The sequence below is a fragment of the Plutella xylostella genome, chromosome 16, assembly GCF_932276165.1.
Source record: "Plutella xylostella chromosome 16, ilPluXylo3.1, whole genome shotgun sequence".
NCBI classification, from domain to species: domain Eukaryota; kingdom Metazoa; phylum Arthropoda; class Insecta; order Lepidoptera; family Plutellidae; genus Plutella; species Plutella xylostella.
The window spans coordinates 2,192,201-2,217,364 of NC_063996.1; the positions used below are offsets into that span (position 1 = coordinate 2,192,201).

The 25,164-nt window shown below is 38.0% G+C and overlaps 2 protein-coding genes across 2 annotated transcripts; one reads left to right on the forward strand and one right to left on the reverse strand.

The window, feature by feature from the left end:
• The first annotated feature begins 2,347 nt into the window (after window positions 1-2,347).
• LOC105389417 (alpha-tocopherol transfer protein-like) lies at window positions 2,348-23,205 on the forward strand. Its single transcript, XM_048626285.1, has 8 exons — window positions 2,348-2,501; window positions 10,656-10,814; window positions 11,945-12,107; window positions 12,532-12,590; window positions 20,264-20,460; window positions 20,812-20,922; window positions 22,581-22,683; window positions 23,010-23,205. Exons 2-8 carry the CDS (start codon window positions 10,661-10,663, stop codon window positions 23,159-23,161), a joined length of 939 nt encoding a protein of 312 aa, XP_048482242.1. The 5' UTR covers window positions 2,348-2,501; window positions 10,656-10,660; the 3' UTR covers window positions 23,162-23,205.
• Window positions 4,030-5,105, reverse strand: LOC125489715. The gene is made up of 2 exons (XM_048626523.1): window positions 4,219-5,105; window positions 4,030-4,126 (listed from the first exon to the last, which is right to left on the reverse strand). Exons 1-2 carry the CDS (start codon window positions 5,103-5,105, stop codon window positions 4,030-4,032), a joined length of 984 nt encoding a protein of 327 aa, XP_048482480.1.
• Window positions 23,206-25,164: the final 1,959 nt, after the last annotated feature.

The following is a 25,164-nucleotide window of genomic DNA, read 5'->3' on the forward strand; positions in this document are numbered from 1 at the left end:
TGAGGAAACCTGCATATCTAGATTTAGCACATCTAGATTATGTGAACCCACCAACCCGCAGTGGACCAGCGTGGTGGGAAATGGTCCAAGCTTAGGAAGGCAGTTTAGACCTTGGGGATATGCACAAAGGTTCCACTCGAGAGAGCCAGGTGCAGGTACTTACGCCCCCACAGAGAATAGAGAATAGAGACTGTTTATTTTTTCTTTTGGAGCACTCAGAGATGCAAATATATTTACTGTGAAGTTTTGTTTTTCTTCTTTATTTCTTCTATTGAATATAAGTAAGTACCTATAATAATTTATCTTTCTTCCTCTTATGTTTTAAAAAATGCATCAATGTTATTGATCTAGAAGTAATCAAATTCACTAAAATTTTAGCTTCCTCTCAAAGTTTATTAGCTACGTGACTTTTTATTATAGCGGTAAGTTTTTGGCCAATGTTAATAAGATTTAACAACTATCAAATTAACACTTTAACCTGACCTTGACAATCACATTTTATCATAATTTACATCGGTTTATAGCAGTTATTGGTGTTTTTACTAATTAACTGAAATATTTATTCTAATAATTTTATAAAACATAATACACGTAAGCCAAATTATTTATAGATTATAAAATAAGGTCTGCGTTCATGCTATTGGGGTATTGTTACTAACAACAACTATGGGTTATTTTTGTAATTATGAAAAATTACCTGAAATAAATGAATTTATTATTATTATATTATTATTTTCATCATAACCATCAATCGTCCATTGCTGCATGGTCAAATAAAATATCAAAATACTCACCTACTTGAGGTCTATGGACAATATGACATTCAAGATAATTTAAATAGTATAATTAATTGGTTATCACTGAATAATTTCATTATAAATATCGAAAAATCCAAAATTATGACATTTACTTCAATATATAATAAAAATGAACCCACTGACATAAATGTGACATATCAAAATAATTCCTTATGTAATGTGAAAAGTCATAAATTTCTAGGATTAGTAATTGACTCTCATTTGACATGGAAACATCAGATTAACGCTGTATGTACTAAATTAAACAAGTTTGCCTTTGCACTTTATATGCTCTCAAAAAAATCAAACCAGGAAACAGTACTAACTGCATATCATGCTTACGTTGTATCCACACTAAGATATGGGATTATATTTTGGGGCAACTCAACAGACAAAGAGAGTGCATTTAAAGCTCAAAAAAGATGTGTCCGAGCAATTTTTAGACTAAAGCAAACTGATACATGCAAACCACATTTCAAAAAACTTAAATTGATGACATTACCAAGCTTATATATTTATGAAGTTGCAGTATTCGTCAAATCGAATTTAAATAGATTTACAACGTTAAAGAGTAGAAGGCACGAAAATAAACTATGTGCATTCTCGAGGAGGACAGCTCTCTTCGATAATAGTATATTTGGAATGTCAACAAAAATCTTTAACCACTTACCGCAAGATATAAGAGAGACGAATAATATGATACAGTTTAAAAATCAATTAAAAAAACTTCTTGTAGAAAAGACATATTATAATGTACGTGAATTTTTTGCTGACAATTTGTAATATAATATATTATGACTAGCTTTGTATTTTGTAATTTTATTATTAATGGTATGCATGCACCAAATACTCATGTAATAATATTTGTACGCCCCCAAAGGGCAGGATGTAGCTGTACTTATAATTTGTAATAACTTGCCATTTACCTACATTCATGCAAATAAAAAATATTCTATTCTATTCTATTCTAATATGAGTGAGTACGCCTCTTGGTCTCAGGTTAAAATTAAAATCTAAATCAGAGTTATGAAACAGTTTAAATACACTTCCGTTTTGTCAAAAGTTGTAAATATTTAGTGGAAGCTCTGTAGTCTGCTTTTAATTTGCACTGTATGTGAACCGGTCAACATACAGTTATCAATAGTGGGGACACACGGGGCGACAAAATGATCTAAGTACCGAAATTTTTTTTGATTGATGATTGATATGACTGATTATCTACGGTGGATTCTATAAATTAGATGTAGGTAGGTACTGATTCTATTTAAACTTTATTGTATACAAACAAAACACAGTTACGAAAAATATTTGAAATAAGTAGTAAGTAAAGTAAGTAAGTAGACAGAGACGGGCTTATTGCCAAAACGCAATGTTTTCTTCTTATCAAAATTGGATAATCACACCACAGTCATAATCGTTTATTAAAATTTCCAAGGAATTGACACGCTTAGCTCGTGCCGCATCACCTTGCATAATACGCATTGTGGTTCCCTCCCATCACAGTTCCGTGAGCACGGCCCTGCGTATGTCAACCGCTGCATTTATTCTTATTTCGAACCGAGAAGTTGTGTCTGAGACAACAGCAGTATCCAGCCAGTAGCCGTCGTTGGCACACGCGATATTTGAATCGATTCTTTTTTCGTATTTTCGGAAGTGTTCGCCGACTCTACTTGCGACTGGCCACTCGTAAACATTTGGAAAAAAGTGAGTGTCTATTGTTTTTATTTATTTTGTAAAGTATTTTTTTGTGTTTGGAATTAATGCCTTTGGTAATACAAATAATAATTTTAACTGCGTGTTTCTTTTAAGAAAGTAAACAAAACAGTTAACTTTTTTCTTCAACATTATAATATTTCTAAAATTAATATTCAAATTAAATTTTGCCATTAAACGCTTGTTTACAACTGCAGACATTATCAATAATATTAAACTGTTTTTTTTTAAGAAAAAAAAGCTCTCCGAATGTAGGTTAAAGCACTAAAACTAACAGAGCTTTCGTTTCAACCTAATCACAAACAAAACTGTACTTATAAAAATACCAATAAACTTTATATGATGGAACATTAATTAAATTAATACATTTTAACAAGTAAATTACAGTTAGGTACCCAACTTACACTGTACATAATTAAAGCACGTATCTTGTAACTTACATTTAGTAACAGTTAGTCGGGATCAGTGACCTCTGCGCCGCTGTTTACAAGTTCACACCGACATGTTGTCTCGGAGTGTACCCCTTGTTGAGAAAACAACTTGCGTGGTACTTATTAGCCCTAATAACTGTTGATTCCTTAATTTCTTAATTATTTTATAAATGAAAATCCGTCGTTAGGGTCAACAAATTGTTTAATAAACTTCAAAAATTGTAAAAAGTATATTATCAAAATCTATGGACAATCCTCGGAAAACTGTTTCGCAACATACTCCGCGCCTTGCAATTACCATTGCAAAACAATTCTAAAAAACTTACTTATCCTAGATTTTACAGAAACTAAACTTATATCTACACCTACCCAAAAGAAACGAAACCACAAAAATAACACACCTTATAACATATGCACTATCAACTTAAATGTACTTAGAAAACGTTGTGACATGTGGCTTCTTCCAATACGATTCGTAGTTGTAGTCAGGGATTCACTGGGACGAGCTCCTGTTTTCTGATTCGTCCCGGAACCCACCCCACCATGGCGCGTGAGGCGGCATACAGCGCCATCCAAATCTCTTACTTACTTCTTCTTGTCTGGACGTTCTTAACTTTCCCATTAAATCTTCTTTTAAATTAGTTTCATTATTACCGAAAGCCGTCTTTATTTTTCCTTTCCTCTTCTTTTTCTTAATCTTAATCTTAACTCCTGTATTTTCGTGAGTAGTTGGACCATTTTCTCTTAGGTCCTTCCAACTTAACTTTAGCTTAGGCCTTCCTTCATTACTTATCTTGCTTGACTTACTCTGCCTCCTTGCATCGGTTTTCATAATAATACCCTTCTTAACTATTTGTAGAAGACTGGTGGACTTATTCTGTATCTTTTCCTTACGTTTTTCTTCTGTAACTGGAAATGCGTTTGCTATGGCTGGACACATAATAGGAAAGTGACGTCTACCACAAGCGACACATCTGTTTCTCTTCTTGCAGACCATAGCTCTGTGACCGATGTTCAAACACGCAAAACATCCTCTCTTCCTCTTAACAAATTCATATCGCTCTTCTAGGGTCATTGTCAGCGCTGTGTTACATTCTGAGCTTGTATGAGAAGTTTTTCCGCACCAAATGCAACTCTTGTCTGGCTTTGAAGCGGAAGGGGTAGAAGTATTTTCCATGTCTACAGCTGTGAAACAAGTGAAACAGGATACAGTAGGAGTGTTGCTGGTCTGCGCCTTTCCCAAACCTGCCCTCGCTATCTTAATTCTTTCCTCTGACTCGACTTCTTTCTTAATGAAGCTCAGCAGGTCTGCTAGAGGGCTATTTCCATCATTGCTGCGCCTCTCCGATCTACACCAAGCTCTTAGCATCTCTTCAGGCAGTGTGGACTCAACCATCGGGTAAAGAAAGGCCGCATACTTGTCTTGTGTCACACCCAGGGACTCCAAAGCTAGGATTTGTGACATTAGCTTGTCATATAAGACCCGAGTGCTTACGTTAGGTTGTACCCATTTGATAAGCTGTAAAAGTTCTCGTACGTAGTGCTCTACCAACAGCTCGTCCCTCGCGAATCTCTGCTTCAGTTGTTCAAGGGCTTTGTTGTAGTTGGTAGCCGTCAGAGGGAAGCTTTCCACCAGGTCTCGAGCGCTGGACCCATGCTCCATACATTGTAGTAGGTATTGAAATTTATCTCCGTCATCTATATCTTCGTCATCGTGAATTTTTATAAACTGTCCCCAAAACGTAAGCCATGACTTAATCTGCCCGTCAAATTTAGGTAGCTCTAATCGGGGCAGTCTGAATCTTTTCTTATTTTCCGTGTTTCCAGAAACAGCTTTATACTCCTCGCCTTTAAAATTTTGGTTGGCCTCTGAGGTTGACCATTCTAAAAATGACTGTTCGGCCAGAAACCATCTATCTTCATATGTTTCTGCCGCGTCCACCTCTGTATCATAGTCAGCAGCAGCACCCTGTGTGTCTAACAGCAAGTGTAGTACTGCATTGCTAACCTCTAGTAGCTTCTTATGCTTTACAGTTAGACTTTCGTAATAGGCCTTTACTGCTTTCTTATTTCCTGGGTCTTCACTGAGAGATTGGTTGAACTTATCGCACGCCACGGTGAAGAGGCGGCGCGCGGTTTTTCTCTCCAGCAGTGCCCGCTCCATAGCACGGTCGCCAAATGTTGAGAAAACAACTTGCGTGGTACTTATTAGCCCTAATAACTGTAGATTCCTTAATTTCTTAATTATTTTATAAATGAAAATCCGTCGTTAGGGTCAACAAATTGTTTAATAAACTTCAAAAATTGTAAAAAGTATATTATCAAAATCTATGGACAATCCTCGGAAAACTGCATTTGTGTTAAATGACTTAAGTATATTATAACCAAGTAGAGACGAAAATTAAAAAGGCTGCATGTGAAGATGTAAGAAATAAACACGTTTTTATAAGTATAAAAGACAAAATGATTTTATAAATATAATTTAAAACTAACCCCCTCATTCATAGAAAAGTTACAAGACGTTTTAACTAATAAACTGTTTTGTCCCTCTCTGTCAAATGTTCTTTGTCGGAAAATTTATTTTAATTGATTTGTAAGTAAGTATAGAAAATTTATTGTAAAAATTTAAATTCATAATTAATTAGAACTACTACTTTATGTGTGATAGATTGTTTGTCGGCATGCACGAAATAAAAGGCTTTTTTATTTTTTATAGTTAAAACGTTCTGTAACTTCTCTATGAATAAGGGGGTAAGATAAGATCGTTTATAAAGGCTTGTATTTAAACCTCCACCAGAAATTATATGATACTGCCGCCAATAAATTCGAAATCTCCACCAAAACGGATAAATCATCACCAAATCATGCTTCCCAAAATATTTTTGAAATGAACCAAATTATTTTTTACTGCATACTGTAAAACTATATTGACACCATTAAAATTTATTTCAAACCAAATAAAGTATATCATCGCTATATGGATGTAACCAATATATTCTTTTATCAGTATCATTTTAATAATCCTTTCTAACCAAAAAAAGTAAAAGTAAATATTAAAAATTAAGTTTATACCAAATAATCAATAGCTTACCCCAAAATAAAGTCACTTGTTAAATTGCTTTATGAATTAATTAAATCATTAGTATGTGCCTAGTAAAATCTATCCGTTACGCCATCTCGACTCCCATTCGTGTGGCCGTGTGGCCGAGGGTTTGAATTCTTTCATGTACCAATAAATTCTATAGAAATATGAAGTGGCAGTGGGCTGGTCATATCTGCCGAAGAACCGATAACCGTTGGCGTAGACGAGTTCTCGAGTAGAGACCTCGAACAGGCAAACGCAGCGTGGGACGCCCTCCTGCCCGCTGGACTGACGACCTTAGGCGGGTTTCAGCCGGTAGTGGTTGGATGAGGAAGGCCGAGGACCGAGTGTTGGGACGCTCCTTGGGAGAGGCCTATGTCCAGCAGTGAATGATTATTGGCTGATGATCATGATGATGATAGGTTAATGTATGTATATGAGTATGCGGGCGTGGGGGGATGGCGCCGCTCAAATTTGACCTTGTCCAGAATTTGCCGCGATGTATTGAGGTCGATGTACTAGACATCATTGATACATTGCGTCCACAAGCATCGCGCGAATTCAAAATTAATGCCGCACCACTCGTAGAGCCGCAAATACCTACATATTAAAAATAACAGGTAATCGATTACCTTTATACTATAGTAGCTGCTCCCGCGAGCTTCGATTCGCCTTAAAAACTTTTCCCGTGGGAATTCCGGGATAAAAAGTAGCCTATGTACTTTCCCAGGGTCTATACCATATGTATACCAAAATTAATTCAAATCCGTTCAGTAGTTTTGTCGTGAAAGAGTAACAGACAGACAGACAGACAGACACAGTTACTTTCGCATTTATAATATTAGTTAGGATATTGTTGTTGGGTAGGATATTTTGGTGATATAAAAAAAAAATTGAACACTTAGTTTTGGTGTCAATGTTTATATTTTGGTATATAGCATAATTTGGTGATGATTTATCCGGTTTGGCGACGAAAAAGATTTTCTATTGTAAACTTGCAATTATTTGGAGGCGTGTTTATTTATTTTGGAAAGTAAACGTTTTTTTTTGGGATTTCGATTTTGGAGTTGGTTTAATTAATTTGGTTTTAATTTATTTTTTTGGTGCAATGTATTAGCGTACAATTATTTTTTTTGGTGATGATTTAAATTGTACCCGTTTATAAATTGGTTGAACAGCTGAACTAACTTGAAATCACGTTTTAATAAACATAAACTCAATCAAAACAAATTCCTGCATTTCAGCACTATGCCACTAACATTATACTTACTCAATACTTACACACAATCCTACATAAAACCTATTCAACTTTGTACCCTGTAACCTCCTTTAAAATAAACTAAATGTTTGATCTAAAATTTTAAGTACGTATATAAAAAGCTTGATGTGACCTTGGACAGAAGCTCTTCAATTATGTAAACCTACGTAGATAACCATTAAGTAAGCCCTTATTGACTTACTTTATGTGTATACAATCAAATAAACTGTTTAATCTTCCTACATATTTTTAGTAGCTAATCCTTTACAATCTTCATAAAGACAAAACAAAATATTATATAGACCAAGGATAGAGATTTGTGTTGGAAAGGCCTCCCTGGGCAGTCAGCGACTAACTAAAGCTAATCTAACTGACCAATCCTTCTACCACGGTCACAAAACCTAGTATAGCTCTAAGTAGTGTGTATCACCGATACGCTAAGAAAAAGATGAAATAAATGGTTGACTGGCAGAAAATGCTTTTAGTATTAAGTCCACTCTTTGTACTTTTATTTGTAATATTTGTACAATAAAGAATTAAATAATAAATAATAAGTAATAATAAATATAAACTAAAAGTTTTTTTTTTTTTTTTTTATTAGTCTATTTGTTTTCCCACTGCTGGGCAAAGACCTCCCCTTTAATTTTCCACTTCTCCCGATCCAATGCGGCTACCTCCCAATCCGGCAAATATTTGACGAGGTCGTCCCGCCACCTCCTTCTCGGCCTGCCTCTCCGCCGGCGCCCGCCGCCCGGCACCCACTCGGTCGCTATCTTGGCCCACCGGTCCGGGTGCATTCGGCAGACGTGGCCGGCCCAGTTCCATTTGAGCTTCGCGGTCTCGACACCAACATCGATTATGCGGGTTTGGGAGCGTAGTGCGGTGTTCCTGACACGGTATGTCAATTTTACACCTAGAATACTACGCTCCATCGCTCTTTGGCAGACCAAAAGTATTACAGAAGTCCATTTCATTGATAGATGTGTGAATTTATGCACTTAAACAGAAGCAGCAGGTAATAATTAATAATTAATAAATCTCGTTTCTCAACAGCGTCCATTGTTGAAGAAAAAACGGTAATTCCTTTGTGTCAAGATGCGCGATAAATGTAACGACAAGTACATAAGTATTGTTTTATTATTCCTCAACAAGTATGTCTGTGAATACACAACATGAGATGGTACATTTCATTAGAATAACATGTAAATTCTGACTGACTTCTACGGTGACTCCTTTACGACGAAATCAGTGGTTCTCTGGAATGCTCTTCCTGAAGAAATTAGACGTGCACCATCTGTGGCCTCTTTCAAAGAAAGGGTCAAATTGCACTACCTACAGTCACTGACTAACTAGTTGAATATAATATTATGTAATGTGTATTATTTATGTAAGTATATTATAGGTATATATATATAATATATATAGTTATTAGATATTTATTTGTTGTTTTATTTATTTATTTAGTGTATGTACTGTTTAAGTAGTATATATTTTATGTATATATATACTTGCACCACAACTACCTCACAATCATATAGACTTACTCTCTTCCATCCAAAGGTTGTCTGGTAGAGATTGCTATAAGCAATAAGGCCGCCTTTTTGTACTGTTTTATTTTTAAGTTTTGTTTTTTGTAATTTTTATTCTTGGTGCAAATAAAGTGTTTTGTATTGTATTGTATTGTAAATTTATTGCTGTCTATGAGAAATACAGAGAGCACTGCTGCACTGTTTCAAAAGTAGTATAATAATTGTAAAGATGTATATTAGTAATCTAAAACACTGGAGGAAGTTAGCTTAGTGCATTTACACGATAGAAGAAGAATTAATCTGAAAATGGTGACCCAGGGTTTCCCTCAACAACTTTTGTTATACAACGGTTGGTATTTGTACAAAAAATCTCGCAGTAAAAAAGAGTGTGGCCAACAAAGTTTCTATAGAGAAACTACCGTGACTTTGTCGATCTCATGTAGAATCTAGCTCTGAAACTCTACAAGCCCTAAAATGGCTTGCTTACGAAATATCATGAAATCTGTATAAGTAAGTATACACTTTACACTATTTTATAACACACATAAAGATTGTGAAGGTTTCATCATAATGTAAACATATTTCTTTTTAAGTAGGTATTTTTGCTATTTTTATCCTAAGTCCACCAACCCGCTAGTGCGGGTTAGTGGCCTAGTGGCCAGCGTGGTGGACTAGGCCTAAAACCCTTCCTTCATTGGAAGGAGACCCGAGCCCCAGCAGTGGGGACGTGATAAGTTGTGATGACATCCAGATTAAAGGAACGAGTAAAATGTGTTTACAGCAATTTCTAAACCGTCATTTCAACAGTGCTGAAAAGTGGTGTAATTTGTGAAATTATAGTGTACGGAGGAAGCCTCATTGTCACAGCTCAGAAACAATTACGTTACATTGTCAACGTCAAGATGAGAGGCAAATGTTGCAAACCTTTTGGAAGTACAATTATGAGCCTCTATATAGTACGGGATTTGCTATTTTTGAAAACTAATAAAGTTTACGTTTTCTTCTGTCATCTGCATACATTATCTGTCAAAAGTTTCATGATAGTGTCCGCTAGAGGCGCCACTTATTATGCGAGAAAACGTAAACTGTTATAGTATTCGCCAACCTATCAAACCTGTACTAGACCCTCTGGTATAGGTAGTACAAAGAAATCTAACCCCTCTTAGTTAGCATTGTCACTCGGTCAGGTTTTTCCACTATTCTGTCACTTCTTTCCTTCAAATCGCTTTCGATTAAATGTTCAAAGTGTACTTTCATGGAATCCCTTCATCATAATGATAATCACCAGCCAATAATAGTCCACTTATGGAAACAGATCGCCACAACTAACACACTGTTGTCAACAAACGAATATGTAGGACCTACTTATTACCATGCCAAGCAAATATTTGTATTATATTTAAACAAATATCAGTCCTGAGACCTTCGAGCTAAGGCTCTTGATTCAGTGTAATGAGCCGCTCGTTGGCATTGTCAAGCTGAAACTGGTCAGGTTTCTATGTACAAGACTGCTACAATAACTGTAACTCCTACTATTTCCATGTGATCGCTAAACCATAAATCAGTCTTTCAAATATGGAACACCAGCATACCTACCACGGGTTGCAAGACGAGGAAAAGTTTTGCGTCGCATTTATTACTACACTATATCACATCGCGTGGCCTCGAGGGCGAGCGCGACTAAAATGCGGACCCATGCTACGTATACAAAAGTTTACCTAAGCAGGTACGCAACAATATTCATCACCAATCAGCCTATAGCAGTCCACTCCTAAAGCTCGCCACTGAATGCGATCTTTAGCTTTTCGCAACAACAACATTAACGTGTTCTATTTTCTCCTGCAGCAACAATGAAGCTAAAATCGGACCTGCTGATCCAGCCGACCGGCGAGATCTGGAAGCAGATCCGAGTGGAGCTGAAGGAGGACGTGGCCAACAACGCGCGGGACCTACAGCAGATCAAGGACTGGCTGAGGAAGCAGCCGCACCTGCCTAGCGAATGGGGTGAGAGACTGACGCGTGATCATATCATCCTATCCCGTCGTTCCTAGAACCTAGAATCATCATCAGCCGTATTTGTCCACTCCTGAACATAGGCCTCTCCCAAGCACCGCCACAACACTCTTACTCGGCCTTCCTCATCCAGCCACCACCGGCCACATGTCGAAGTTCTTGTGTTGTTGTTCACTAGTTACTAGACAAGGAGGGGCAAAAGGGTTTTCTCCGAGTGACGTATCGACACATTGACAAACCCTAGACCAGCAGACGGAGGGGCACTAACTTTTTACTCAGAATGATTCTTCCGAAAACTGCTTACGTATAATTAAGTCATGTAATGTAAATAAAGTAAAATAGGAGGATTATTTATTACCTAGGTATAAGTAAGGGGTATACCAAACCATCGTGCCTATAAGTTTAACGTTTGACCAATACAGTTCTATCCATGCAATGTAAGTTACTAATATATCTACTCTGTCTAACTCGTATGTTAACTAATAAAGAAACAGGTTGCATTGATCCCACAGGCATCAGACAGGCATTTCCGATCTCGCTGCAATCCAAACCAGTTCCGTCGCTTGATTAGTCTAGATAAGGTTTTAACTGGGCATAACACGTCCTACAAGTTAGAAAAATAATTATTAAGTAAACTAACAACCTAAGTACAGTAATTGAGCCATAGAGGATAAGTAATATTTCTTGGTTTGAGCCATACAATATTTTTAATACAAATTATTAAGCGCCAAATTGAAACAATATTTATCTTTCTCTAAGACTTTAGTCACTGCTAATGTAGTTGGCAAAATCATTTTACCATGGCGATAAATCCTGGCCAGACAAGAATTGTCGATTCTGTGTATGTTTGCCGTCTATCTGCGGCAGCTACACAGGTTCGTTATCGACGAAGATAAACGTCACTAAACACACGTGGAACGCGCATTAAACGAGTTTGCCGACGTCGATAACGAACCCGTGTAGCACAAACTACTGCGATGCTTCTATGTACTCATTCTATCGACAGACCGACTTGATCCGTGACAATCTTCATCCGTGGTTTAAGATTGTGTTCTTACGCAGCGCTGAGTCTCTCCCTCTTTTGTTTACCTCATGCTCACCTCACAACCCTTTGTCCCCAGAGGATCAGCCGCTCATGACCTTCCTCCGAGGCTGCAGCTTCTCCCTGGAGAAGTGCAAGTCCAAGCTGGACATGTACTTCACCATGCGGACAGCCTGCCCCGAGTTCTTCTCCAATAGAGACGCTACGAAGCCGCCGCTGAATGAAGTGCTGTTGACTAAAGTGTTCGTATTTTTGTTCTTAATAAGGTACGGTCAGGTGCAGAGAAACCTGACCCCCCTCTCATACTAACAATGCTTCTGAGGAGGGTCAGGTTTATCTGCCCCTTACTACCTGTACCTATATATTTGGGCTTTTTGTGATATATTAACACACGTGAATTTAGACGTGTAACTTCTGTCAAAAGAAAGGATAGAATTTACTATTGATTAAACACTGCGTAAAATACAGACACATGGCAACATTACCTGAAAATATACTAATAACACAGTAACAAAAGCCCTTAATAGTTTTCCGTGAATGCAGTATGCTATGCTGTATTGCTGCAAAGGTGTTCAATCCATAACAAAATCAAAGAAAATTGAAATAAAAAAAAAGTCACACACAGTAACTTTTTTTAAATAATTTCAAAATGTTGTTTATTTACAGTCAAGGTCCCCCGCTCCCGGGGATCACTCCTTCGGGCAGACGAGTCACAGTCATTAGAGGTGAGTGCAAATATGATAAGTACCTACCTACCCAAAAATACAATTTAGTACTGAAAAAAATATACAGCATGGAAATTAAAGTTTCCCTAAACAATATTATGTAAGTATATCAATGTAGATAACAACAAGAAAATCAATTTAATAAAGTGATTAAAACATAAGCACATAACTGGATGCATTTATCGTTATTCTTGCACCATGTTATTATTAATATTAGCAAGTATAATAATGCTAGAGTTATAAAGAATACTCTAAGGAGGTATGATATGAGTTTAAAGTAAATTTAAATTAATAATTATTCAGAAAGGGCTCTTTTTCAGGGAGAATAACTGAAGTAAGGAACTCCAGAGTTCAAAACTATCACTCTGAACTTAAAATCACGAACAATATTTTATCGTTTATTTATTTATTTATATTTGGAAAACCAACCAGCAAAATAAAAATTTAAGTTACATAGGGGTTATATATGACATTTCAAGCGAATAACAGGTTTTCTATTTTTTCTAATTTAGGCACTGAAATTTAACTAAGATAAATGTAATAAGTTTAAAACTTATGCTTTATTGCCATATGTGACTATGAATCTTTTTCTGGCATTTCAGTAATTAACTGCCAAAATATAAAAAAAAAACATGATTACGCCAATTAAATCGGATCACCTTGCCTTTTTAAAAACCTTGCTACGATAATGGGAATCTGTAATGTGATGAATCATTTGGAAAGGTTCTTTCCCTGAACACGGATATGAGAGGTTGACCTTTACAAAGTTCACAAGGATCTTGAATTTGAGCTTAATATGTTTTAAAATTATGTGTTTAAGTACTGCTATTTTTAACATGCTTTACGATATTTTTCTATTCTTACTAAGTGCAGAACGAATATACATTATTTCTCGGAGATAATACTTATATACCTAGAAACGTCATACTTTTAAAAATATTTTATTCAGCTTATGTATTATAAACTACTCATAAACTATATTACACGTTAACAAGCTATAGACTGATACAGGATGCGATCAAAATTGTTTTTCCTTAGCAAGTAGGTAATTTAGTTTTTGTTGACTAGTCTTTCTTATTACACTGGATTAATAGCAACATCTCAGTTTAATTGGCTAGGTATAATCCATCTTGATAAATTAATCAATAGTGAGAATATCCTAGTCAAAGCTTGATTTTGTTTGATTGTTGTAAAATTCAATTTCCTTAAAAACAATTAGGTACCGACTTAATAGGGAATATGCAAGTGGTTCAAATAAAGGTCAAATATTATTTATAATAAACTTTGTTGTTTCATAACTACGACTGCATCATTATTTTTGATTATAATTTATTTTTGAGCAAGTAAATGAAGTTGAAAAGTACAAAAAAACTTCGGTAAATTCTAACTTCCGAGAAACGTCACCCATTTTCTTAGGGCGGATGTGACGTCATAATTCTTTATATATCAATCTCAGAACAATAACTTCTTTGCGTTTGCGTATAGTTAAATAAATGTCAAGTGTAAACAAAGAAATGTTAATGTCACCGAGTATTTGTGATCAGATGTACGATGGATCACATAAAAATTCTTCCAATACGAGTAGATCCTAGCCTCCTATAACCTCTCCACTTCTTGTTTGATATGCTTGTTTGTTTGCAAAGTTTAGGACTTTTTATATTTTTTGTTGGTAGTGTATGGGCTGCCACTAGTTGTTCTATTGTAATGAGGCTTAAACAGCCATTCGCTAGTCAACGAGCCACTCAAATATGCTCCATATTGCAACACAATAAAATTAAATTTGTATTGTAAGTATTACATGAACATGTCACAAGTCGCTCTTTCTACTTTTAGGTTATAATGGCAGTCGTTAGTATATTTCAAAAGTTGTTATTTTTTTCTAAATTAAGTTATGGAAGAATTCTCGTAATCAGAAGAACTGGACACATTAAATTTATTACGCAGTATGAACGAGTAAACTGTGGCCAGCTGCGGAAAAGGACAGCAAAGACTATTGAAAAGTCGAGAGCCGTGTGCCCAAATATTAGGGAATGTGCATATATTTTTATACTCTTATTCGATAGTTTAGATAAGGGGGTTTAGACCTTTGAGATATGCACAATGGTTAAATTCAAGAGAGCCAGGTGCAGGTTCTTACACCCCCACAGATAATAAAATAGAATGACCCACTAACCCTAGTCTCTCTTACTGAGAACCAAAGTTACAGTAAGTACTTACATACAATACAAATATTACTTTATATTCATATTGCCATAATAGCGTAATATTGTGTACAAAGGTCCTCTGGTTTGCGCGCTCCCATTTCTAAAGAGCTACTAGCAGCTATTTACGAGCTCCCATTACAAAACAGCCACTGGTCACACTTTATTACCATTACAAAACAGCCACTGATCACACTTTATACACTTCCTTTTTCGTTTGTAACCATGACAACATTGGTTTGTTGAAAATACAAAAGTACTCTGTGATTACTTGATTAGGTAAAAAATCTATGCCGACTGACGGGACTCATTATTCTGAGCCGTGAAATTAAACGATTATGACGTCACGACAGCCCGCCATCCTGACGGGAATTTCAAAGTGGTCGTGATGGTTGTAATTTTTTAACTTTCTTTAAAATACCTTAAATTACTTATTTTGGCGTTGAATTTTTTTTTACTATGATAAAGTGATGTAAAACTATTCAATAAAAGTATAAGAAAAAATTACGCATATTCCCTATTATACCTAGATTAGATTTTATAAATTCTGTATAAAAAATACTGTACCATGAAAATTTTACCCGTCCGTGTTAAGGTTTAAAAATAAGTAACTAGTTAGGTATATAATGATGCAGTTTTCACTAACTATACATATTTAGTATTCTTTATCACATAGATGCCCTGCAACTCACGTTACAAACTATCTCATTAAATAAATGCCCGGTAATGACTGCATTACTTGTCGTATTTTCAAGATGCTCTCGGGTATTTCCTGACGACATCATAATGTAGGGTCAAAGGTATACATTAGGCTGCTAACATACTTACATGCCTACCTACCTAAATAACATAAACACTCCTTCCATGTATACTCCCTTGCAGGGTAGGCAAAATGGAAAATGCTGGAATTTATCATCGTACAATCTGCAGATACGACAATGTACCCAACTTTGAACATCATCTTGTGACCAATAGTTACTTCAGTAATAAATACGTTTTCACAAATAGTTTTTGCTACGATATCTAATTCCACCCTGTATATTATGCCCGACATAGCTGTCAAAATATGCAAGCTGAAGTGGCAGTGGGCTGGTCATATCTGCCGAAGAACCGATAACCGTTGGGGTAGACGAGTTCTCGAGTGGAGACCACGAACAGGCAAACGCAGCGTGGGACGCCCTCCTGCCCGCTGGACTGACGACCTTAGGCGGATGGCGGGTAGTGGTTGGGTGAGGAAGGCCGAGGACCGAGTGTTGTGGCGCTCCTTGGGAGAGGCCTATGTCCAGCAGTGGATGATTATTGGCTGATGATGATGATGATGATGATATTATGCCCACGTTGCACTGACTGACTCTGTTGAAGTACGCACACACGTCATGTCTGTATTTACAAATGCATTTCAATATTTACTTTTTCGCTCTTTCTCTTATATTGAATCAGTGCCTAAGTATATACATATACATACCCTACATACATACATAGTATCTAAGAGCAATTTTCAAGTAGGTAGGTACTTACTTAGGTAAATACTGGACCTACTGCGGGTTTCACATCTAAGTACGTAAAGTTAAGCAGAACTTTAGTGTCTATATTAAGTATGTAGAATATTATCTTAGGTACATTATTACCCAAGTGAAAACAACTACTACGTTGCAAGGTAGTACGAGGGCTACACCGAAAAGATCGGGAATAGAATACTTAGGAATAAATTAGAGTGAAACCTTTTTGGTGTATCAAATGTAGTGTTTTTTCAAACATAATTCCATTTTCGAATTTAAAAAAAAGTAAAAAATAAAAGAGTATTGACCATTTGAATTTGACAAGTCGGTGTAAAAAATGGAGCTTACGCGGGAACATTTCCGTGCAATAATTTTTCACAACTTTCGTCGAGGTTTATCTCAAGAACAATGTCTCGCCGAGCTTGTTTCTATTTATAAACTTGAAGCACCAAGTAAAACGACTATATATCGTTGGTATTCTGAGTTTCGCCGTGGACGTTCCTCTCTTACCACAGTCAGGGGCGTATTTACCCTAGGGCTAAAAGGGCTACAGCCCGGGGCGGCAGGCGGTGAAGGGCGGCCCAGGGGCGGCCGGCAGGCCGCCCTTGGGCTTTAGGTCTCCAACTTGGAGGATTAAAAAAGTACAGAACAATATTTTAGGGCGTAAGCCTAGAACGGCACCCTGAGCCATCATTCCACATGTTGATTTTATGTCTTAAGAAATATGATTTAAAGTATGAAAGCCGGCCTTTGTTCTTTTCTGAACCGGTGGAATAGTACATTTTTTTTCCGCATCGAAATTTTTTTGAAGGAATATAATGAATAAAAATTGCCTCACTCAGTCGCCCTTTGCAAGTTTATTTCTAAACGTTCTAAAATGTACTCGTCTATCCAGAAAAATCTTTTTTTTTGTTCGGAAGATATTAATGTCTATGCAAATCTATCACCACAATGTTCTTATACATATTATTATGTAATAGGTCGAGAACATGCGAATTTTTAAATTTGTCCAGATCAAAAAGAAGCAACTTTGATAGCATTCTGGTTGGCCTGGAGTAAGTCTTCCCGAGTGCAGGTGGTAGGGCACATGGGACAGGAGAGTAAATGCTCCATAGTCAAGGGGGCGGTACCACAGTCGCATAGGTTGGTACCAACGGTATAGCCCCACTTACAAAGTTTGTCCTTGCAGCAGCCTACCTCTGCTCGCAACCGATTTAGAGTCTTCCAAATGTGCCAGGGAAGACTGTTACCGGGAGCAAGTTTTTTGTCAAGAGGTAGGAAAGGATCCTGGGGCTGCTTTTCCTCCCAGAGCCTATAGCCTTGCGTTTTGTAGGTTTTCATCCGTTAAGGACACCTCACTATTTAGGTATTTAGAAACGCTTTGCGGCTCTTAAGGCGGGAAGGTGCGGAAGTATGTGAGTAAAGTGGATGTCTGGAGTCGCATTCTTGTTTGGATTTCTCAACAGAACATGACACTTTTCGCCGTATGCTAGGGGGTGCTATCCCAGCCAGAGAGTAGACTTTGTAGAGCGGTGTCGGTTTGAGGCATCCCTTTACTATACGAACTTTGTCGTTCAGCAAAATCTACTTCTCTAGCATGCGTGGACCTTGCCCATATCATCATCATCATCATCATCATCAGCCAATAATCATCCACTGCTGGACATAGGCCTCTCCCAAGGAGCGCCACAACACTCGGTCCTCGGCCTTCCTCATCCAACCACTACCGGCTCTACCCGCCTAAGGTCGTCAGTCCAGCGGGCAGGAGGGCGTCCCACGCTGCGTTTGCCTGTTCACTTGTGAACTCGTCTACCCCAACGGTTATCGGTTCTTCGGCAGATATGACCACTGCCACTTCAGCTTGCATATTTTGACAGCTATGTCGGTAACCTTAGTCCTCTGACAGATAACCTCATTTCTGATATGATCCATCAGAGAAACCTCAAGCATAGCTCTCTTTATAGCATGCTGAGTGACTTTAAATCGGTGGACCAGTCCTACCGTCAGTATCCACGTCTCTGCATTATACGTCATCACTGGCAGGACGCACTGGTTGAAGACATTTGTCTTCAGGCTCTGAGGAATGGGAATCTTGCCCATATGGGGCAGGCAAATTCGGCTGAGAATTCGTAGAACTTGTGGAGAGGCGCCCCAGCTGGTAGACGCAAGCCGTCGCAGAAGGTTGTTTCGGGAGCTGACTTTCTTCTTGGTGTTTTGGCAGTGGGTTTTGTACGTGAGGGTCACTCCGAGGTATTTTTGTGACGAGCAGTGCTGGATTTTTTAAGTATGAAAACCGATATTTATTCTTTTCTGAACTGGTGGAATAGTCAATTTTTTTCCGCCTCTGTATTTTTTTAAGGAAAAAAAAAGCCTCTCTCAGTCGCTCTGCACAAATTTATTTCTAAACGTTCTAAAATGTACTCGTCTATCCAGAAATATTTTTTTTGTTCGGAAGATATCATATCATTATCTATGCAAATCTATGACCACAATGTTCTTATACATTTATGTAGGTCGGTAGGTACTCTACACTGACTGATCTTTTTGTTTTCTTTCATTCCTTGATGGGGCGGAAAACTACAGGAGCCCAGGGCGCGCAATCTTTAAATACGCCCCTGACCACAGTCCCTTCTACTGGTCGGCCAAAAACAGCGGTAACACAAGATAACATCGATGCTGTACGCCAGTTAATAAAAGAAGATAGACATGTGACATACGAGCAGATTCGGGCTTCTCTCAGCATTGGTATGACAGCCATTCAAACCATTTTACATGAAGAACTGGGTGTCAAGAAGTTAGTTTCGCGCTGGGTGCCCCACCGTTTGACCGAGGAACAAAAGTCGGCTCGTGTTAATTGGTGTCGATCTGCTCTGCAACGGTTCAATGGAGGCAGTTCAAATGCTGTCTACAATATCGTCTCTGGTGATGAATCGTGGATTTATTCATATGAGCCCGAAAGAAAACATCAATCGGCAGTTTGGGTCTTCGAAGGTGAGGTCAAGCCAACAAAAGTTATTCGCTCACGCAGCGTGTCGAAAAAAATGGTCGCTTCGTTTGTATCGAAAACTGTCCATGTGGCTACGATTCCATTACAAGAACAAAGGACGGTTACTGCTGATTGGTACACAACAGTTTGTTTTCCGGAAGTCGTAAGAGAACTTCGTAAAACTAACCCGAATCGTCGTATAATCCTTCACCACGATAATGCAAGCTCTCATACCGCTCGCAAAACAAGAACGTTTTTAAATATGGAAAACGTGGAGTTGATGGACCATCCTCCGTATAGCCCTGATCTGAGCCCCAATGATTATTTTACATTCCCAAGAATTAAAGATATGCTACGTGGTCAACGGTTTAGCGGCCCAGAAGAGGCGGTTGAAGCTTACAAATCAGCTGTTTTGACAGTATCCACTTCAGACTGGAATTACTGTTTCAATGATTGGTTTAATCGAATGAAAAAGTGCATTGAATGTCACGGAGACTACTTTGAAAAACAATAAAAGTAAATAATATTATGATATCTTTGTACTTTTCTCTATTCCCGATCATTTCGGTATCGCCCTCGTATGTAGAGAATACCGCTCAATCTTATATTGAGACGAGCGGCAAGCTAGCGCGATCTAGCGATAAAAAGAACGTAATCTACCTATGTATATAGCGTAGACGACCGAATGGCGTAGTGGTTAGTGACCCTGACTACTGAGCCGATGGTCCCGGGTTCGATTCCCGGCTGGGGCAGATATTTGTTTAAACACAGATATTTGTTCTCGGGTCTTGGAAGTGCCCGTAAAATGGCAATAGGCCCGCCCCCTATTACATTGGGACTAACATAACACTCTGGCGAAAAGTGGGTTTTAATCCAATTTTAATCCCTTGCCATGCCGTCCCGTTGTGCGTAAGCCATTATTGCCTATTCATCTATCTGCCTGTAAAACCCTATATTATATCTCCCACATCTTCCATCTTCCCCCAGGAGTCCACCCCAACATGGAGCAGCACCAGATCACGGAAGCGCTCAAGCTGGCGCTGATGGTGGGCGACATCCGGCTGGTGGAGGAGCGGGAGGGCGTGGCGGGGGACGTGTACGTGCTGGACGCGGCCGTGCTCGGCCCCAGTCTGCTGGTCAAGCTGTCGCCGACGGTTATTAAGAAGTTCATGATTTGTATCCAGGTGAGGGTTGTTGGTTACTGGTACTACTTGGTGACCAGAAAAGGACGTAATTTATCTCCTTTCCATCAAAATTCTGCTGGTCATACTCTAGGTATTGGTTTATGACCAGACAATGAAAAGACTTAACTGTCTTCTGCCAACTGGTGAGCTAAGGAAGAGTCTCATATCCTTCAGTGGACTGCAACAAGCTGCGCAATTACATGAAACTTTTGAGCATTTATCATCTAATGGTATAAAATAAACTGTTTTGTAACACTAGGACCATTTCCTGGACCTGAGTGCAAGCATTTGGTAGTTATCCTACTCTATCCAATCCCACAAAGCCTAACTCCTGTACATTGAATGTTTCAGGAAGCGTACCCCGTGAAGCTGAAGGAGATCCACATCATCAACACGTCGCCCATCGTCGAGAGGTTCGTCAACTTCGTGAAGCCTTTCCTGAAGGAAAAGATTAGGAAACGAGTGAGTTTCTTTGATTAGACTAACAATAGTTACTACAATGATATCGATTCTGAAGGCAGAAATTTTAAATTTAGCGATGTCAAAACCTTAATTTCTTTGTTTAAAATTCGACTCTATGATTGTTTCCGTAAATGTCATTTTATGCTAGCAAATTTGTTAGTTTGACAGCGTTAAAATTAGAATTTCTGCCTTCAGAATCAACATCAATGTATATTTATAATGCCTTTTATTTCCTCGTGAATACGTGATTCGTTGAATCTTAAAAATGATCGCTTTCATATGATATCTCATAATTTTAATCCGAAATTATAATATTACGAGATTTATACCTAGGTAGAAAATGATTCCTAAGTATTGGATAAACCAGCCCGTGTCAACAAACTACCCAGACTCCTTCTAACGCATGTCACCAGCAGCCTTGAATTGACGTAACTGTCTCAGCTGATCATTATTCCCCATAATAACACCTATTAGCTCCATTTTTTGAATTGCTAGATGTGTTTACTAAGTTTTTCACAGACATATCGCTAACTACCCGCATTACTCTAATTGTTTAATCAGCTAGCTCACGAGACCTAGGTACGCTGGTTGAGACTTAGGTCTCATTATACAGAAGCAGGATAATTTAATTAAATGCTGTGAATTAGCAACCTGCCATTAGATGTTTCTTACACTGTGTTCTAGCTATTAATATCACTTTTATTTTCTCTTTATACACGTGGGAAGCATCGAACGCAAGTATTTTATAACGTGGACAATCATATCCAGGAAATATCATTTTACAATAACTTCATTAAAATGTATAAGGATAACTTTTTAAATCACGCAAGTCAGCCACTTAAATCTTAGAACTTCCTACAATTAAACGTCCTCCCCATATACCTGCCATACTAGACAAGTAGGTACTTATCTGCTATCAGCTGTTCTCATGCCACCTTCGCAACGTCTTCTTGTTGTTTTGCCACCTTTTTGTTTGGTCAATGTCTGCAGCATTTAAACTTACCTCAAGGACTCTTCTTTCATCATCATAAACTTACCTGTACTTGTCCGACATCTGGACATAGGCCTCAGGGTTATTTGAAAACTCGTTTACGCCACCGGTCATCGTTTCTTCGGCACATATGGCCGGCCCACAGCCACTTCACCTTGTAGATTTTAAGTAGCATAACGATTACTTTATTCTCGTACAAATACCACCAAACCAATCTTACCAATCATTATCACAACCCATCACATTCCCACTGCTGAGGCACGGGTCTGCTTTTTAGGTTTTAGGGATTAGTCCACCACTCTGGCCTAGTGCGGTAGAGAGTCGTCGGGTAAGTGAGCAACCCGACTGTCATAGGTTACCAATACTAAGCAGAGGTTGTTATATTTCGTTCCAGATCTTCATCCACAAGGAGGTGAAGCCACTTCACCTTGTAGATTTTAAGTAGCATAACGATTACTTTATTCTCGTACAAATACCACCAAACCAATCTTACCAATCATTATCACAACCCATCACATTCCCACTGCTGAGGCACGGGTCTGCTTTTTGGGTTTTAGGGATTAGTCCACCACTCTGGCCTAGTGCGGTAGAGAGTCGTCGGGTAAGTGAGCAACCCGACTGTCATAGGTTACCAATACTAAGCAGAGGTTGTTATATTTCGTTCCAGATCTTCATCCACAAGGAGGTGAAGGACCTGTACGAGCATGTGCCTCGGGAGATGCTGCCTAAAGACTATGGCGGCGACGGGCCCACCATGGACGAACTGCAAGGTATAATCATTATACTTAATATTCATCAAACACCAGGGGCTAGCAGTAATCAATCTTGATTTATTGGGAACGATTACCTGCTTAAAAATAAACGCACACCTACAATCTATATGAAACGTTCAGGTACTTGAGAACATGGACCTCCTCTAAGACTGAATACCTAGTTTTTTCCGTATTTTCCAAGGGTGTCGTGTTGGGTATGGATGGGTATGGAGCTTGTATGCTTAGGTACACCTCGCGCTCATGCTAAAAGCTGGCTATCTAGCCCCCCTATTTATGAGCCTATCATAACTGCTCTTAACCAGTCTCCATTATTTCTGTTCCAGAGCAATGGGTGGCCACGATCCTAGAGTACAAGGACTGGTTCGCTGCGCAGGAGTCGATCAAGTCGGACGAATCCCTGCGACCCGGCAAGCCCAAGAACTATGACGAGCTGTTCGGCATAGACGGGTCGTTCAGACAACTCTCCATCGATTAGAACAAGGCTTGTGATATTCGTCTAGATGGTGGAGCAGTGATTTTTGAGAAAGTATTTTATCAAAATTGAACGAAATTTCGTTCTTCATTTATGCTTACTGTGAAAGTTAGAATGGTGATATTGATTCCTAGTTCTTATAAAACTACTACTTGTTGAAGTTCAAAGTTTGCTGATCCTCTATTTAGTTTAATCTAATTAGGTATGTAAGTAGGTGATTAAGTTTAAAGTTTAGTTTATAACTATTATTGCGTTTTGATATTATAATCTGGGTCGCTTTATGAATGTTTTTGCAAAGGTTTTGGTAGGTACTTATTACCTATTCTTAGTAAAGTTTATTTTAGTTAGTTTGAGATTCAAACTTTTTTCGCTTGATTCTGGTGAAAATAGAATTTCAACAAGCTTAAGGGCCCGTACAGGGTGACGTGCCCCGCCAAATTTGGGTTTTCAATGCTCTTCACACAGCACACGCAGTGACACGCACACATGTAAGTTGGCACAGTGGGTCATAAACTTTTACTCGCCAACTTTATTGACAATTATTTTCAAGTATTGATTTGAGGGTAAGTATAATTTTTAATTACACTGGTAAGCACCAGGAAAGAGTAGAAATTTATAGGGGTGCCACTTTTCTCCATACTCGGAACCCGATTAGCTTTCTAAACAAATGTAGTATTTACTTACTTGTAGAAAGGTAACTACAGGTATTAAAGTGTAGATACTAAGGGTATACTAAGCCGAAAGGGGATGACTCAACTCAAGGGGTCATTCTGAACAACTTTTGTTCTACGAGTTTTGCAAATTCGCGAAAAAAAATATTCGTTTTCCATGGTAAAAAGTCACGTGTCATCAAAGTTTCTATGAAAAAGGTTTTTTTTTTGTTAATTTTTAAAACTCGTAGAACAAAAGTCCAGAATGACCCCCTGTCTCACTTGTTTTTACCCGACTGCCGAAGGAGGAGGGTAATATTTTTCGATTGTATGTTTGTAAGTATATTTTTTGGTAGCAGAATAATATTTTTTCTTATTTTTAGGGTTTCGTACTTCAAAAGGAAAAAAAGCAACCGTTACAAGATCTCTTTGTTGTCCGTCTGTCTGACTGACTGTCTGTCACCGCCCTTTTTCTCAGAAACGGGTAAAGATATCAAGCTGATATTTCGCATAGATATGGGGAGTACCCCAAAAAAATATTGGGGTACTCCCTCTCCCATACAAGTAAATTGGGGCTGATATTTTTTCCGGTTATTTTGATGGTGTAGGTAGGGTATCGTTGAATTGGTCTTTTAATATAATAGGTATAAAAAAAGGTTAAAATATAATTATTTCGCTTTTACCCTTAAATTTGGGGACCACACCATAGACAAATCCTAATTAAAAAATGATTTCAATAGATGGCGTGTTTTTATATTGGGTAACTCAGAATAAGAAGTGATGATATCTCAGAATAATAATGGTTAATGGTGCTATTCCGCTGAGCACCGAAACCGGTGGGACACAAGTGAAAAGTGGCGGTTCCCCTCATCTCGCATAATCTTTATTGACCAAAACTCATTTCGCATAACTCGTATGGTCTAAACTTTTTTGGCCGAACCATCACTTTGCCAAGAATTATGTGGCATAAGGCTCGTTTCGTCTAAAACTCTTTAGGCACAATCTTTAAACACCTAAGTTTCGTTTGCTCAAATGTATGTTCGTCTATACCTATGTATAATCTTGTTTCTCCTAATGTTATCTTAATAAATAATATATTAAGTATGTAGTAAATGTACAAATTGTGGTATTTTTTCTCATACATCCCGAAAATCACGATATTGAATGATTAAAAAATCGAAAGTTAACGAGCAATACAACATACATTTATAATACACATACAATAATTATTACAAACCCCATGAGATCGAAACCTAAAGATAGGTGCGACGACGAGCAAAGCGAGGAGGAGCGTGTTTGGTGCACATGTTCATCAAAACCAAAGCGGAGCGCAGCGAAGCGGAGCGGAGCGTTTTC